Source organism: Balaenoptera ricei, chromosome 18, assembly GCF_028023285.1.
Source record: "Balaenoptera ricei isolate mBalRic1 chromosome 18, mBalRic1.hap2, whole genome shotgun sequence".
Lineage (NCBI taxonomy): Eukaryota > Metazoa > Chordata > Mammalia > Artiodactyla > Balaenopteridae > Balaenoptera > Balaenoptera ricei.
The window spans coordinates 83892156-83909593 of record NC_082656.1 but is presented as its reverse complement, the minus strand read 5'-3'; the positions used below and the strand labels follow the sequence as shown (position 1 = coordinate 83909593).

General features: G+C 60.9%; 1 protein-coding gene across 6 annotated transcripts in view; it reads left to right on the top strand.

The window, feature by feature from the left end:
- Positions 1–16814, top strand: part of RASA3 (RAS p21 protein activator 3) — a 90770-nt gene extending 73956 nt beyond the window's left edge. For 4 of the 6 annotated variants that reach the window (XM_059902630.1, XM_059902632.1, XM_059902634.1 and 1 more), the window contains 9 exons: positions 760–837; positions 2276–2353; positions 2814–2887; positions 3694–3800; positions 4187–4269; positions 9098–9306; positions 9443–9546; positions 13269–13452; positions 15420–16814. In XM_059902630.1, the coding sequence (XP_059758613.1) occupies positions 760–837; positions 2276–2353; positions 2814–2887; positions 3694–3800; positions 4187–4269; positions 9098–9306; positions 9443–9546; positions 13269–13452; positions 15420–15495 (993 nt within the window). In that variant the 3' untranslated portion in view covers positions 15496–16814. Of the gene's footprint in view, positions 1–759; positions 838–2275; positions 2354–2813; positions 2888–3693; positions 3801–4186; positions 4270–9097; positions 9307–9442; positions 9547–10094; positions 10487–13268; positions 13453–15419 lie in introns of those variants that run through there. The other 2 variants (XM_059902631.1, XM_059902633.1) reach the window with 2 other exon arrangements.
- The last annotated feature ends 624 nt before the right edge of the window (positions 16815–17438 follow it).

The window sequence follows — 17438 nt, the reverse complement described above, 5'->3', positions numbered from 1 at the left end:
ACCTCCTGACCCTCCGGCCCCCTGGACCAGCAGGTGGCCCGGGCCGTTCCCGCGAGCCGAGCCGGGGAGGTGCAGAGGTAGCCCCAGGTGGTGACTGGGTTGTGAACGTGCCACATGCCCTTAAGTCTTTGTCTCAGGAAGGTTTCAAGACTTTTTAATCAAAGTTGTGTTGTTAAAACCGCTGGATGGTGTGACCAGGGCTTCTTCTGTGGGCTTTTGTTATGACGATACCCACGCCCACACACAGGAAGAGGGAGCATGGATATTCAGTCATCATTCAGGCCACGTGGTCAGCAGATGATTTTTGAGCTCCCACCGTGAGCAAGGCCCGAGGCCCGAGCCCTTGCAGAGAGAGTGCCAGGGGGCCACAGTGCTGGGCGGAAAGCCCAGGGTGATGGGCCCATTCCTGGTTTTGCTGGTTTTAAATTAAGCCTGCGAACCGTGTGGAGGGTGAGAGGCCCCCAGGCTGGGTCCCCGGGAGACTCAGCCCCAGGGTCGCCAGGGGGATCCGCTCCTTTGCTGGAAACATGGGGTCTGGGGTCAGGGGCGGCCTGAGAGCCTGCGTTTCAGCAGCTCCCAGACCGCACGGGTTGGAGGGTCCACAGGGACCTCGGAATCCCGCGTTCGCGAGTTTATCTGCTCACTCACGGACGACGCTCACTCTGGGCAGCTTTTAGGGGTGTCGTGCGTTTTGTCGGCGGCGGTTCTGGGCTCATTCACGACTCAACTGTGAGACCGTCCCCTTCCCGTCTCTGGCAGGACCCGCAGACGTCGAGGACGCTGACGCTTGTCTCGAAGACCATTCAGACCCTCGGCAGCCTGTCCAAGTCCAAGTCTGTGAGTCACTGACTTGAATTCTCTTTTCAACGCGAAGGAGGAGGAAGGAGTAGTCGCTGCCCAGTCTCCCCGCGAGAGGCTGTGAAACCACACTTCGGGGGGAAAGGCCAACAGCACTTGGTGGAGATGTCCCCCGTGGGTGGTGACCGTCCCCTGTGGACAGTGACCGTCCCCTGTGGGTGGTGACCGTCCCCTGTGGGTGGAGATATCCCCTGTGGGCAGTGACCATCCCTGTGGGCAGTGACTGTCCTCTGTGAGCAGTGACCGTCCACTGTGGGCAGAGATGTCCCCTGTGGGTGATGACTGTCCTCTGTGGGCAGTGACCATCCCCCGTGGGTGGCAACCATCCCCCGTGGATGGTGACCATCCCCTGTGGGCGGTGATGTCCCCTGTGGTCAGTGACCGTCCCCTGTGCATTCCCCGTGGGCAGCTAACACTCCCGCTGCCGTGTATGGATCCGCAAACCGTGCCTCCTGGGCTGTAAGGACTGCCTAGCCCTGCCACACAGCTGGGCGTCCTCGGCCTGAGCGCCTTAAGGAAGTCGGGGTGCTGCCTGGTGACCGAGGGCTCGTCTACACGGAGCCAGCGATAGCCCCCTCCTTCCCTGGGTCTGAGCTCATTTTACCCCTTTTGGTGACAAATATGCGTCTCCCCTTCACGGGGGCTTCCTGGAGACTGACGATGTGCCAGGGCCCCGAGGGTCCACCTCGTGACAGCAGCAGCGGTGTGGGCTCCAGGTACCCCGCACACAGGCGGTGACGTGGCCTGTTCCTCAGGGACGGGCCTGTCAGGCTCTGTCTGGAAAGGGTTGAGCCATGACCTACAGGATCACCCCAGCCCTCCCCATTCTCTTCTTTGTGGGGTGGAGTGACCCAGGCTCTCAGCACTGCAGACAAGCAGCCCCCTGCAGGGCAAACGCTTGGCTTTCTCTGAATCCGAGGGACACAAAGCCGTGGGCCAACGTTCTCCTCCATCCGTCAGCCCCAGCGTTTGTCGGCTGGAAGCCCAGATAAACAGGCACCTGCTGGGCTGAGGTCTGCACAGACCCGCTCGTTTTCACACCCAGGGTAGCAAAGTGCCCTCATGCGGACACAGGTCCCCCCGGGTCCCTCTTGCCGTTGCCCCAGCTCCTGGAGGTGAGGACCCCTCCCATCCCAGCAACCGCGTCTGGGAGCCACGCGCCCGCGAAAGGTGTTGAGTCGTGCATGACAAAGATCTAACCAAGGACCCCGTGTGGCTTACTTTTTGAACACGGCTTGAGTGGAATCCGCCCTGCGGCGTTTGGCAAGCCCCTGCGGCTGGGGCCGGGGTACTCAGCACCCCGGACAGCACCCACACCTGCGTGTTTCGCTGTTCAGCGCCCGTGACTGCACTCTAGATCTTTCAGGTTCAGGCCAGGAGACCTTAGGCCTTCATTAAGTGACCTGTTTCATTTTAGGCCAGTTTTAAGGAATCCTACATGGCTGCATTCTATGAGTTTTTCAACGAGCAGAAGTACGCCGATGCAGTGAAAAACGTAAGTACCGGCATCGATTAACGGAGACTCACGGCAGCAGAGGCGGCTGACTCGGTGGGAGGGATCCAGACGGCCGTGGGTGGTTGAACTGAGCGGCGAGGCCCCGTGCGGGCAAAACCCGGGGCGGGGGCCAGGGAGGGGAGCCGGGATGGCTTCCAGCTCCACGAGAGGAGCAGGTGGACCTCCAGGTGTTACCTGAGGCCTGGCAGCCTCTCAGGAGCAGTAACAGCTGTGGGTGCGGCCAGCCCTTCCCGGGAGGGGCCGGGGGTTCAGGTAGGGCTGGAAGCGTCTCAGTCTCAGCAGAGACAAGACCCCATGGTCCTCTCAGGGGGACCCCCGGCCGGCAACTTGCTTCTCAGAGTCTCCTCTCTCCTCTGGTCCCAGAAGGAGATGCAGGGCACCCAGGCACTGTTCCTACGAAGGTTCCCCTTTTAACCATCCGGTTTCTTTCCCACTTCAGTTCTTGGATTTGATCTCATCCTCCGGGAGAAGAGACCCCAAGAGTGTGCAGCAGCCCATCCTGCTTAAGGAAGGGTAGGGCTGGCGGGAGAGAGGCAGGGTGGGGCTCCTAGGCTGGCTCAGTGCCAAGCGGGCATCCCTGCCCGCAGGGCCGGAGGGCGTCCAGACCCGTCTGGGGCCTTGGTCCGTCGCCCTGAGCTGCCCCAGGGCTGCGCCATGGCGTGTTTTCACTCCTGTGCCTGTTCTCTGCCGAGGCTGCGAGTGGAGGAGTGCCCGTCTGGGAGCGGAGTTTGAAGGGCGGGGAGGCTGAACGGCCCCCGAATAGTCAGAGGCTTCTGGCCAGGTGGCTCCCTCACCCGAGTGCAAGGCCCCCCTGCCCCCCCGTCAGCCCCTCGCTCAGAAGTGTCCCCCGTCAGGGGCTCAGAATACAGGACGCAGCAGAGGGCAGCTACCTCTCACCTCCTGTCTTTGCCTCCAGAGCACACCTGCGGGGCTGGGAGCCTGCCGCCGGCACTCTCTTTGGGAGCATCTCTTGTCCGTGTTTTCAGGGTGGGAGGTGAGGGGGGTGCCCTTTGTTGGAGCTCAGATAGCCCCACGGTCATCACCAACTCGTAACTTGAAGTTGACACCAGCACAGGAGCTAAACTTTTCAAAGGTGGAGACCTTTGCCTTTTGATTTTTAAGTCCTGTCACTTGGAAATAAAATGGTAAGATACTGAAATCCCCCAGTCTGCATCGAGTATCACAGGTACGGAAGTGGCGACCTGTTGTGATTTTGCAGGCTTTGATTTTGTGACTTTGGGCTGCTGGAGCTGGCGGGCAGGGGGGACATGCCGCCAGCCCTGGGCCGCTCACCCACCAGCCTGTCCTGTTCACGACAGGTTCATGATTAAGAGGGCACAAGGGCGAAAACGCTTTGGGATGAAGAATTTTAAGAAAAGATGGTTTCGCCTGACAAACCATGAGTTTACCTACCAGAAAAGCAAAGGTAACAAGAATAGTTCGCTTTTTATTTGTTTTCACATATTTTATAACGAGGGACCGGAGCCTTGCCTCGGCCCCGGTGGAGGTACCAGTCGCCTTTCTGGGGTGGGCGGGTCCTTACACGGGAGGGGGGCACCGAGAGGGTGGCCTGGGCATCGTGGGGAGCAGGGTCGGACCTCCGGGGTGGGTGTGGGGATCAGGGTCTCGGGGTGGACGCTCTTGTCCCGCGTGGGTGGCTCTGATCTAGATCACAGGAGGTCCCCATGGAAACGTGGGGTTGGCTTCTCGGGGACCCGGGTCCTGTTGGGGGCGAGCGCGTGAGGCCGGCGTCACCTGCCTTCGAGGGGAGGCCGGCCCCTCCTGGCGGCTCACAGGCACACTCTGCCACAGGGGACCCGCCTCTCTACGGCATCCCCATCGAGAACATCCTGGCCGTGGAGCCGCTGGAAGAGGAGTCCTTCAAGATGAAGAACGTGAGTACCACCCCATCCCCCCTGGACCCCGCTGCCGCCCCGCGTCCTGCACCTGCTCCCAGACCCCTGTGGGCTGGCAGCCACAAGGTGCTGCCACGGGGCAGAGAGCCCGACCCTGCCTGCCGGGTCGGCCAGGACCCGCGGGGTTTCTCTAAGACTTTTGATTTAGATTGAGTCTTGCATCTACGAGCTCCAAAAATAGAGCAAGGGCTGCAACCCCTCACCGTGAGCGGTTGGTCGTTGGCACTTGTCCTGTTTGCTGAGTTGAGTCCCCAGCCTCCTCCCGTCTCTCTCCGTGTAAATGTGCATATGTTTTCTGAACCGTGTGCATCCTCAGTGTATTTCTTAAAAACAAGGACATCCTTTATATAACTCTGTTCAGCTGCCAGAATCAGGACACCCAACCCGCACGCAGCGTTACTACTGACCCACCATCCAGCTGTCCAGTGACATTCTCTAAGCCGTTGTTTGTCCCAGGCCAACACCTGGTACTTGGTTCTCTGCTGTCTCCTTAATCCGGGACATTCCTCAGCCTTTCTCTGTGTTTTGTGGCCTCGACATGTTTGAAGCAGAAAGGCCAGTGTTTGGAGACAGCCCTTGGTTTGGGTGTGTCAGGGGGTCAGTGTGGCAGCTTCAGGTGATGCGTTTTATAGGGACTCCCTTGGATGTGGCACAAGTGCTGGTGACTTGTATCAGGGACCCATGGCCTGGGGTCTGTCGGGGACTCATGGCCCGGGGTCTGCCGGGGGCCTGTGGCCCAGCGTCTGTCAGGGACATGTGGCCCAGGGTGAGTCAAGGACATGTGGCCTGGGGTCTGTCGGGGCATGTGGCCTGGGGTCTGTCAGGGACATGTGGCCCAGGGTCGGCTGGGGACCTGTGGCCTGGGGTCTGTTGGGGACATGTGGCCCAGGGTGAGTCAGGGACATGTGGCCCGGGGTCGGCCGGGGACCTGTGGCCTGGGGTCTGTCGGGGACGTGTGGCCCAGGGTGAGTCAGGGACATGTGGCCCGGGGTCGGCCGGGGGTCGGTCGGGGACATGTGGCCCCACTGGATGCGTCAGCTCTGCCCCGTCTTTCTCGGCCACACGTTTTTTGCCTCTCTTGTCCCTTCGCTGCATCTTGTTGCTTCCTCCTGCCGAGAGCCTTTCTCTCCCCCTGGTGTTTGTTGGGCTGTGAGGCCCCACAGGGCCCTGTTTCATTCAGGGCGGAGCCCCTCATTGGTGAGACCACGTGCGTGCTCACGCGGCCCAGATCTGGCCGTGGGAACGGCACGGTTTTTGCTGCCCCTGTAGCTCCCCCCTCCAGGCACACGCAGTCCACGCAGTAGGGCCCCACGGAGGTGTCCGCGTCTGCAGGAGCCCACGCGTGGCCTGACCGGCAGGAGTGAGCAGCTACCAATCAGCTTGGTCATTTCAAAGTCAGACTTTGGGCGGAGGCTCTGGGGGACCCTCCCATCAGGTCCACCTCTGCTGACCATCCAGGTGCTTGCAGACAGCTTGGGGAACCCCCACTTTGCCTTCACTTCCCGACACTGTGGGCACCACGGTGGAGGGGGCTGGGGGGACGGTGCCTGAGTTCTCATCGCCGAGCACCTCCGAACGCTGCGGAGGAGAAAACACTCCTGCCCACCCCCCGCCATCACCACCGTGTCCCCTCCTGTCCCCTCCGAGGGGGAGCACGGGGTTCCCACCGGGTGCCAGGACGCCTCTGCCCCCCAAGGGGTGGTCTCGTGGGGAAGTCCCCTGCAGCCTCGCACGGTCACTGGGGGGCGATGGCCTTGCGTCCCACCTCCCCAGGCTGCCAGCCCGGAGACCGATCTGAGAGCTTTTCTGGGCTGTCTGTTTTCATTAGAAAATCTGCGCACTTAGGTCCTGTTTCTCCCAAGTCTGTTCCCATTTCTCTTTCCCTGTTCCTAATTTTCTAAATATTTTTTATATTTTTCAGTTTCATTAGATATATTTTGTATAAGTCACATGCAGTCTTTTTTGAAGGAAGGTGGGGCTGTAAATAATAACTAAGAGTTAAAACTTCAAATCCTACAAAGTATTCCCTAGTCTTCCAGCTTCAAAGAGACCCCAGCCTGTGACCGGGGCCGAGGGTGGCTGGCGGCACGGGCTCCACACCCAGGGTCCGCGGGTGAAGCCTCCCTCGGGAGCGCGGGCAGCTCCCCAGCGACCCAGACTGGGCACCTCTTCTCTGTGGCTCTCCCTCCTGTCCTGAGGCTGGAGCGGTTGGAGGGATGGCCCCGCTGGCCGGGGTCTCCCTGAGGATCATGGTGGCAGGGACGCCCCTTCCACACATAGGCAGAGCAGGTGGGAACCTCGTGGCTGGGCGGTCAGCCCCTCAAGCCCTCCGCTGCAGACGACGGCCATCCCCAGGGTGGTTGCAGGGCGAGGCACATGGTAGATGAAGCTCCACACGATTCATTCCCCTTGTGACGCGTTGACTTGGAACGTTTTATTGTTCAGGGGAAGGTCCAGTCGAGCAGAACCCTGCAGAAGCCTAACCAAGGGTAATAATCCGGAATCCTTTGCACAAAGGGACACCTTGCTTTAAGGCGGAGGGAGGGATTCTCGGGAGATCGACTCCGTTTAAGGCTCTTCGCTTCAACATTCAGACAAATTACCGCCCACGCTCCTCAGAGCCGCTGGGGGCCTTAGCGGGGTCCCAGCCCGGGGTGTCCGCGCTCTCCCGAGGTCACTGAGGGCCATCTCCTCCCCGTGACCGTCCTGAGGAGGGGTCACGATGCCGACCCGGAGCTCACACCCGTGCGCGGGGCGGAACCTGGCCCAGACCGTGCGACCCCAGAGCCTGGACGCGCTCCGCGCAGCCCCACACCCGGCCTCCCTCCTGTGCTTCGCGTCGCCGCCCGCGACCTGCCGCCCTCGAGCCCCCTCCAGGCCCCGGGAGCCCCAGTGCCTCTGCAGGTCACGCGCTCCCGGCTCACAGACCCGGAAGAGTCGGGCGTGCCCCCGGGAGCCGACCGGCCGCCAGCCTCCTTCCCCGTCCTCGCGTCCGTCTGCCTCGCGCTCCCGGCTCCTCGGGGCGGTCTGGTTTCGGTAGGTGCCCACGGCCGCACTGGGTCTGTCTGTCCGGCCTCCGTCTGGTCTGAGGCCGGCCCCACGGCCCCAGAGGGTTAGGATGCTCGCTGGACGGATGGTCGGAGACGGCAGCTGCGCTCGCCCTGCGCCGGCTCCCGACCTTGGCTCCTGGTCCCGCCCCAGGACAATTCGAGGCCATGTTTTGGGCCGGCAGGTGGCCCCGTGGCAGGTGCGGCGGGTTTCTGGACCCGAGGGAGGTTAGCACCCTCGTCCTGCCCCCTTGGTGGGCCGCGTCCTGCCACGTGTGTCTGCACGCACGGCACCTCCCACCCCTCCCCAGGATGGGGCTGGGGACGCTGTGCTCTCAGCCGGTGGCGTTCCCGATGACCACAGAGGGGCACGGCGTGGAAAATACCCTGGAAGCAGCCGTGAGCTGCTTCGTTCCATCAGGGCTACAGTGAGTCCCTAATTTCAGAATCCTTTTCTCATCGGCCTGTGTTTTCCCGCTGCCTTCCCCAGAGGCGGCCTCCACGCACTAACTACCAGGCCGACGTCCTCCTCCGTTTGTGAGACGTCTTCGAAGGCCTGTGCTTGCCGGGCCCTGGCGGAGGGGCCAGCCTGTGAGGGCGCTCAGAGCGGAGTGCTTCCGCCAGGGCCTTCCCTCCATCGGGGGGCGCAGCCACGTACAGATCACGCAGTCTGAGGCCTGTGCGACGGTGCATGTGTGGGTAGGGTGGGGCTGGGGGGGGCCTTGGCTATTCACTCAGGAACTTGGACCCAGACCCCGCCCAGAATCCTGTGAATCCTGTTCCTCCTCCCGGGCACACCACCCCACCTTGCAAAAGGCCACCGTGGACTTTGACGTCCCGACTCCTGGCCTCCCACACGCCCTCTGACAAGTCCAGCCTGACAGCCTCCCAGGGCTCAGGGCTGCCGACCTCCCTGCCCTTCTGTGTGCAGCCGGGCCTGCGTCTGCTGGGAGCACCTGACCCTCGCTGCCCCCAGGGCCTTTGCACCTACTGTCCCCTGCTGCCTGCTTTACCTCCCTGCTTTCCCCACTCAGCTTAATTAACTCTGGGTCGCCGCCTGATCGCAGCTGGAGGATTGTTTATCGTGAGGGCTCTCTCCTGACCCTCCGTTAGGCCTCCTCCCTCACACAGCCCCTGTGCTTTGTGTTCACTCTTGTCTTTCTTGCTGGCTGGGAGCTCACAAGAGCAGAAACTATGTCTGGGCCACTGTGTCCCAGGACCTAGGGCAGTGCCTGGTACTCAGGAATGTTTGTTGAATGAATAGTAAACAGGAAAGGCAGTGGAGGCTCCGAGAAGCCTCACGGGGGAATTAACATCTGCCTGGAAGGAGGAGGAGGGGTCCCTGGAGTGGTCAGCCTTGAGGGGGGGAGTACATTTCCGATGGACAACAGCACATGCAGAGGCCCCGAGGCAAGTCTGGGGATGCGGACGGGAGAGTGGGCAGGCTGTGCTATGGCGTCTGTACAAAGCCCATCCCGCTCAAAGAAGAAGGAGGCCCAGAGAAGCCAACGCATCTGTGTAACGGCCACGTCCCGCTTCAGGTGTCCTGGGGGAGGCAAGTGGTGCAGCGCCTTTGCTTTTCCAGGGCGACCCCAAGGCCCCCGAAAGGCAGCGCCCTGGCCCAGCTGACCAGGGCTGACCCAGCCGAGCCACGCGGGCTCCTGTGTGGCCCCAGGCTGGCTGGCGTGGACAAGAGCGGCCCCTGCAGTTCAGGCGGGAGGCCCTGCCACGGGGCCCCCTGAGCCCGCTCTTCCCCTCAGATGTTCCAGGTCATCCAGCCCGAGCGGGCTCTGTACATCCAGGCCAACAACTGCGTGGAGGCCAAGGCCTGGATCGACATCCTCACCAAGGTGAGCCAGTGCAACCAGAAGCGCCTGGCCGTCTACCACCCGTCCGCCTACCTCAACGGCCACTGGCTGTGCTGCAGGGCCTCCTCGGACACGGCCGCCGGCTGCTCCCCCTGCACCAGGTAGGCTGTGACTGGCGCCCCAGCCCCGGTCGGGGGGAAGCGCGGGGTGGGGCCCCCCGTCTTTAGTGACCTTTAAATAACCAACGCCACAATTGACCCCTCCTCCTCTCCGCCCGCTCTCGCGGTGCCTGGGCAGCGGCCTCCCAGCAAACATCCAGCTGGACATCGACGGGGACCGAGAGACTGAGCGCATCTACTCTCTGTTCAGCTCGTACATGAGCAAACTCGAGAAGATGCAAGGTGAGGCGGGGCGGACGGGGGTGAACCCTGGGGGCCGCCAAGGGCTGCACGGTGTCGTCGTTTATAGCGCTGATGGGGAAAATGTTTCTGCAGGTTAAGTGGCTATTTGAGGGGCAGTTACTTTGATAACAGGTTCTACGGATAATTTTAAGGTGGAATTTAGCTTGCAACCTCTGAACTGCCAAATTCTTGAGAAGATCCTGTGTCTTAATAACCTCCCATGCCTCCAAACAAGGAATTTCATTCTTCTGTGTTTTCCAGAGGGACATGTGTGTGTGTGTGGACCCGTGTGTGAGTGTGCGTGTGTTTGTGCCTGCCCAGCAGCTCCAGGCGTATCTATGCAACTTCGTTTTCCTGCCTTTCGTTGCTCTCCATGCCCTGCAGAATGAAGCAGTGTAGGTGGGGCAAGTCAGGAGACCAGGGGGGCGCTTGGGCTGTAGCAGGAGAGGCAGACGCAAGACGAGCTGGGGGCGGTAAGCTGTTTGACCCTGCACTGGGGCTGGCGCTTCTCAGAGCTGCTGTTAGAGATTCTGTGGTGGGCCCTGCAGCCCCCTCCGAAGGTGCCTGCAAACAAGCCTGTTGGACTCTTTTCCTTTTCGTCTCCTGGTCAGTTGTGGGCCACAGCCTGGAGGGCACTTTAGCCATGCCTTGGTGAGCACGCAGCTGCCCGCCCCTGTTCTCCAGACCCCCCACCTCCCTCTCTGCCCCAGCACCACGCGGCAGACCCCTGTGCCTTTGCCCCTGACGCGCCCCTCGTCTGGCTAACGCCGTGTGTCCTGTGGGGGCCCCTCCTGAGCTTCTCCTGCCCCCCCGCGGACAGCCTGTGCTGATCTCTGTCATTACGACGACACCCTCTCAGATCTGTTCAGACCCACGACACACATGACCTTGAGAGGAGAGGCAGGTGTCATTCATCCCAGTGCCTAGCACACAGGAGGGACTTGGTACCTGTTTGCTGGATGCGTGGATGGATGGGTGGATGGGTGGGGGGATGGGTGGGGGGATGGGTGGATGGGTGGATGGGTGGATGGGTGGGGGGATGGGTGGATAGGTGGATGGGTGGATGGGTGGGGGGATGGGTGGATAGGTGGATGGGTGGATGGGTGGGTGGATGGGTGGATGGATGGGTGGGTGCATGGGTAGATGGATGGACGATCAAATGGAAAGGGGTCTTGAACACCCAGCCTCCCGCCCAGGATAGCAGTGATCTTGACCACAAGGGTTCACAGAAGGTCAGCAGGATTGGAGACCTTACCGCTCACTTCATGGAGGCACCAAAGCACTGAGTCACTCTCCACAGTCTTCAGGCCTCTGCCTGGAACCTCAGTGCTTTCTTGAGGCGGATACTGTGCTGCCAGGTGCTCTCACCTCCTTGAGACCCCCTTTTATGTCGGCCAAACTGCCCTGAGCGCTCGGCCCGTGGGCTGACGACGTACCAAGGCCTCTCCTCCGGGCACCGCAGCCTTTGCGTGCTTGGAGGCGGCTGTGTTCCGGTCGCCTGTGAGTCTGTCCCCCCACCTCCCTCACGGCAGGGACACCCACTCACTGTCCCCCTGCAGTTTGGTGCCCGGCGCTTCAGGTGGCGCAGGGCCAGTGCAGGGCTGGGCGGGATCGTGTGCTGAAGGGCTTCCGTGGGGCCTGGGCTGCTGGACCGAGATCACGCGGCCAAGGTCTTGGTGATGGCGGCCGGCCACCCCGTCTGTGCCCTGGAAGGCAGCCTGCACCCACACCTTCCGCAGGCATGATCAGGGGGCCTGGGAAGGTCTCGGGGTGACTTTCACAGACACGGAGCCGCGCTGCACGCGTGACCGTGAATTCAGCCTGAAGCCTTTTCACCCCCCGCCCCCTGCAGCCCAGCCAGCACCTCGGTGCAGCGCATCAGCTAAGGGCCCATCTGCCCTCAGCAGGGACCAGGGCGCACTTTCAGTCTTGCCCTTCCCATCTCAGGGCACGGACATTGGGCTCACTGTCAGGGCCTCTGTGTCCTGTGTCACCTGGCCGTTGGGTGTCCTCCCGACTTTGATATCTGCCCCCCACTGTCACCGGCAGGGGCCACGCTCGCCGTCCTCCAGTCCTTGGGACGCGGCTTGTCTGTCGGTCAGCAGGTCCGCCTTTGGACTGTCCCGCATCTGCCCTGTGCTCTTCCTCGTTCCCAGGGCTGTTTTAGAAACGTGTACCCGCCGCCAGCTGGCACCAGCACGCGCTCCAGCGTTGCCCAGGCTTGGTCTGGGGAACCCCGTTAAAGAGGAGTAGGGTGAGCTTGCCGCCCGGCCCCGTGGATGCTCCGGGTCTGTTCTGGGTCCCGTCACGAATCTTGCGTCTGACGTTGGGCCCGGAATTAAAACCTGCTCCCCGGCCTGGTCCTGGGACCTCCTCCCGGGTCTGTCCCAGCTCCCGCCGCCCTGGCCACCCTCCTTGGTGCCCTAGCACAGGATTCCCCGCGACGCACAGGCCTCGGTGCGGAGCTGCTTTGGCATCCGCTGCGAGACCAACTGGGCACACGACCCCCTCCTCTGGGAAACGGCAGCGACGGGCCCCACCTGCCAGGCTGGCCCAAGGGCTGCGTGGAACAACCCCTGTGAGGCGGTTCACGCAGCCCCCGAGCCGGGCGTCCCTGCCTGTGTCCCGACCCCGCCACCGCCCGTCCCCCCGCATGGGATCGTGGTCCTTCGGTGATTCCCATCCTACTCCTGAGCTGCCCTGTTTCCCAGAAGGGTTCACTGCGGCTCGGGAGCTTGAGGGACTCGCTCAAGGCCACGCAGTTACAGCCAGAGGGGACTCGGGGAGGACCTGCAGGCAGCCCGGCTCCAGGGCCGTCACCGGCGTGGCTCACCCTCGCCCTGGGTGCTCCCGGCCCGGGTCAACGCTCCTTTATCCCTCGCGTGTGGAGCCCTTATCTTTCTCGCGTCATGTTCCCATTTCCTTTGAGATTTTGAATCTTCCCAGGTTCCCTTTGCACAGACTTGTGATTTTTCAGTATGAATTAAGAGGTTCCCCTTGAGTTGGAAGTAAAGGCAGTAAAGCTTTCTGTGATGGCGAACCAACAGCACGTCACAGACCATGGTGAAGGGGCCTGATGCCAGCTCACCTGGGCCAGGCACCTGGTCTCTCTGTGGCCCTGGAGTGCAGGACACAGCTCGGGTGTTTGTAGGCAGGTGGGGGGCCCGGAGGCCACACAGCGTGGTCTTCAGCAGGAGTGAGGTGGTCGGATGAGAAAGGTACCTGTTGAGCAGGTGGGGCGATGGAGGCCCTAAGAGGCTGCTAGCACAGACCGGCCGACAGGTGACGGCCGAGAGGATGGCTTCTTGCCTACCCTGCGCCCTGCAGGTCCCTGCGTGGCGCGTCCTCGTAAACGTGGGATGGGGCCCGGCACCCCTTTCTAAGGTGGGGCTTCTCGAACGCATCTCCCCAGACTGACCCTGGGTGACCCCACCGGCCCTTGAACCAGCCTGGCCCAGGCTCCAGGAGCAGCCGTCTGGGAGCCTGGTCACCCTGGAGAGGGGCTGGGCCCTGGTGCTCCACGTTGGACCCTCGGGGCTGCGGTTCCCGGCCCAGCTTCCGGCGCCGCAGGCTTCTCCGGGGTTCAGGGTCGGCCCGACTCTTAGCGGCTCCTGTTCCGTGTGCGTTTGCGTGAGCGGTCGGCCCTTCCCCGTGCGCTTGGGGGGCAGCCTGTGCGGCTCTCCCGAAGCTGACCTCGGCCCCCCCTGCCCCTGACGCCGCAGAGGCCTGTGGGAGCAGGTCTGTGTACGACGGCCCAGAGCGGGAGGAGTACTCCACGTTCATCATCGACGACCCCCAGGAGACCTACAAGACGCTGAAGCAGGTCATCGCCGGTGTCGCGGCCCTGGAGCAGGAGCACGCCCAGTACAAACGGGACAAGTTCAAGAAGACCAAGTACGGGAGCCAGTGAGTCCGGGGTCTTGGAGGCGTGGGGCGCCAGGGAGGGGCCGCCTTGGGCCACCTGCCTGTGGGGCAGGGCGGGCCCCCCCGTCTCGCTTCCCCCTCAGGGCCCTCTGGACCAGGTCGCCGGAGGCGCCTCCTGCCCCCGCCTCGTGACCCATGTGCTTCTGAAATCAGGCTTCCATTGTGGGCCAGCATCCCTGCCCCTGGGAAGCACCTTTTGCCTCTCCGGGCTGGCTCTGGACCCCCGCGCCCCCCGCGTCCTGGGAGGAGGGGTCGGCCGCAGAGAGGCAGGCGCAGCTGGGCCACCTGCGCTCTGTGCCAGGGGCCGCGGCTCCGGCTCCGGGCAGTCACCCAGGCGGCGCCCTCCTCCTGCTCTAAGGGTGTGGGCGACGAGAGCCTGTGAGCACTCGGAGCCCACGGACCCGCGGCAGAGCCCACCCGACACCTGAGGCAGGAGCCCTGCGTGGGCCCAGCCCCCTCCCTGCTGGCTGCTTCCTTCCAGGGAAGACGTGGCTTGGGTCTGGGAAGGGAAGGGAAGGGGGGCTCTGGGAGAGACCCCGACTCGGCCAGGCTGCGAGGGTGCCCAGCACCTCTGGGGACGCCGACCGTGTCTGCTGCCGGCTCCACAGACGTTCACAGCACATTCTAGACCCTTTAACACCCTCTGTCAGAACCCACGTCGACCGTCTAAAAACGCCTTTTCCTAAACACGGCAGAGCCCGTGACTCACGGCCGCGCCAGCGTCTGTCAGCTAACGGGGCACGGCGCACGGTGCTCGCTCCAGGAGGTCACGGTCTCCCCACGCATGAACACACGCGCCCCACACGTTGAGACCGGGGTCACGGTGTGTGCTTCCGCAGGCAGTTGTGGGCTAACTTCTTCCTTTGCTAGTCCACGCTTCTCGTGTTTATTACGATGACCACGCCTCACAGGCAAAGGTAGGAAAAGGTGATGACAACAGCAAACACACGAAAGAATGCTCAACATCACGAATCGTGAGAGAAACGCACATCACAGCCACAGGGAGGTACCACCTCACAGCGGTCAGGATGGCCGCCATCAGAAATCTACAAACAGTAAATGCTGCAGAGGGTGTGGAGAAGAGGGAACCCACTTGCACTGTCGGTGGGAATGTAAATTGGTGCAGCCACTATGGAGAACAGTATGGAGGTTCCTTAGAAAACTAAAAATAGAACTACCATACGACCCAGCAATCCCACTACTGGGCATAAACCCTGAGAAAACCATAATTCAAAAAGAGTCATGTACCAAAATGTTCACTGCAGCACTATTTACAATAGCCAGGACATGGAAGCAACCTGAGTGTCCATCGACAGATGAATGGATAAAGAAGATGTGGCACGTATATACAGTGGAATATTCCTCAGACATAAAAAGAAATGAAATTGAATTATTTGTAGTGAGGTGGATGGACCTAGAGTCTGTCATACAGAGTGAAGTAAGTCAGAAAGAGAAAAACAATACTGTATGCTAACACATATACATGGAATCTTAAAAAAAAAAAAAAAATGGTTCTGAAGAACCTAGGGGCAGGACAGGAATGAAGACGCAGACGTAGAGAATGGACTTGAGGACATGGGGAGGGGGAAGGGTAAGCTGGGACGAAGTGAGAGAGTGGCATGGACATATATACACTACCAAATGTAAAATAGATCGCTAGTGGGAAGCAGCCGCATAGCACAGGGAGATCAGCTCGGTGCTTTGTGACCACCTAGAGGGGTGAGATAGGGAGGGTGGGAGTGAGGGAGACGCAAGAGGGAGGGGCTATGGGGATATATGTATACGTATAGCTGATTCACTTTGTTATACAGCAGCAACTAACACACCATTGTAAAGCAATTATACCCCAATAAAAATTAAAAAAAAAAAAACAACAGGCGATGGCAGTTCAGAGGTGCACCAGCCACAGGGCGGCCCACGCTCACGCTGCTCTCCCTACACCCCCGCAGGGAGCACCCCATCGGAGACAAGAGCTTCCAAAGCTACATCAGGCAGCAGTCTGAGACCCCCGCCCATTCCATGTGAAGCCCGCGGGACGCCCTGTCCCAGGATGGCGCCCTGCGCTGCGCCGGGAGAGCCCGTGTTCAGGAAGGAGCGAACACCAGGCCAGAGGGCAGCTCTTCAGCTCGCGAGCCGACAGGGGTCGAGCCTGTGAACTTCTGAGGCTCCTGGGCCATTTCCGGGGGGCTGTGCACTTGATCACGCCGGTGGCAGGCAACCTGAGCTGGCATTTCGGGAACAGGGTGCCAGCGACACCGCGGCCTGCGGAGCGTGGGCCCTGTGCTGCGTGCACGTCTGTCTCTGCTGGTCTGTGGCGCCCGCACCGTGGAGCCTTCCGGCACGAACGTTCTGCTTCGACTCAGCGGGGACGTTGTGAGCGTTATTCCGTTCCTATGAGCCAGCTGTCCGGGCGGCCGCCAGCACGAGGCCTCCTGGTTCCAGCTTTCAACGTTTGTATCGGTCCTGGCCAGAGGGTCGGAACCGCACGGAGTTCCCAGTTTGAGGATGCCCTCGCTCTCTGGGGACGCGGGGTCCTTCTGCAGAGAGGTTTCCTAGGGGTCCCAGCCTTCGTTCCCGAGGTGGGAGCCCCCCTGCCTGCTGCCGATACGCGCCCACGCAGCTGCCACGTCGAGCAGAGTTGTGTTGTTTGCTGTCAGTGGGGCTACAAGTAGAATCCACGTTTGCCACCCTGGTGGGAGTTTGGGGAAGGTTGTAAAAATAGAAATGTGCATTATTTTCAAGCTGTTTTTCTTAATGTTTTTAAAGGACCGTTTTTAATTAGCTCTTTGATATAAAGTAACTCAGAACATCCAGGCCTCCACCATTCAAGGGAGGTGCCTCCATAGGACAGAAAAGGGAGTGGTGGTGTCTCCTGGCAGCCAAGCAAAGGTCCCCGAGAGAAAACAGAGGGAGGGAGGCAGGGAGAAACCTGGGCCAGCACTGGGAGGCTTGGGAGCGGACGCCGGGCCAGGGGCGGTGCTCGCTGTCTCTGAGGCCCTGGGGACTGCCAGGGCTGCTGTGCTTTTGGGGTTGGGGGTCCCGACGAGCTTCTGCCGACTCCCCCGAAAGCCTCGGCTGCAGCCTGGCTTTGGAAAGGCCCTTTCAGACCCCTAGGACCAGGTGCCACGTGCCCATCTGTTGTTCAGACTTGAGATCTAGATGGCAGATGGTAACATTGCCTGTTGTCACAAAAATGGTGGAGGAAAATGTTGCAAAAAAAAAAAGCTCCGTATACGCAGCTGTTAGGCTGCTCCAAACTGCAGTTTTTAATATGGATTTGTAATTTAATGTTTCTGTTTATAAGATACTAATGATTTGTGATGTATTTTACTGGCCAATTAAAACAGACCTTTTATTCTTTTTGAGACTGGCTTGGTTTCACATGAGCGCCCACTGATAATGCACACGTGGGATGTGGGTGTGTGGTGGAGTGGGGCAGGAGGGAGCTGGATGACATACCTGTGATGACAGGTGAGGTCCCCCTGATGACAGGTGAGGTACCTTGACAACAAATGTGGTCCCCCTGATGACAGGCGCGGTCCTTCTGATGATAGAGGGTGTCCCCCTGATGATAGGACAGGTCCCCCTTACAACAAGTGTGATCCCTCTGATGACAGGTGAGGTCCTCTATGACAGGTGAGGTCCCCCTAGCGACAGGTGTGATCCCCCTGACGACAGGTGAGGTCCCTTTGACGACATGTGGGATCCACCTGACAACAGGTTTGGTCACCTGACAACAGGTAAGATTCCCCTGACAGGTGAGGTCCCCCTAACGACAAGTGAGGTCCCTCTGATGACAGGTGTGGTCCCCCTGACAACAGGTAAGGTTCCCCTGATGACAGGTGGGGTCCCCCTAACGACAGGTGAGGTCTCTCTGATGACAGGTGTGATCCCCCTGATGACAGCTGTGGTCCCCCTGACGACAGGTGAGGTCCCTCAGACGACAGGTGAGGTCCCTTTGATGACAG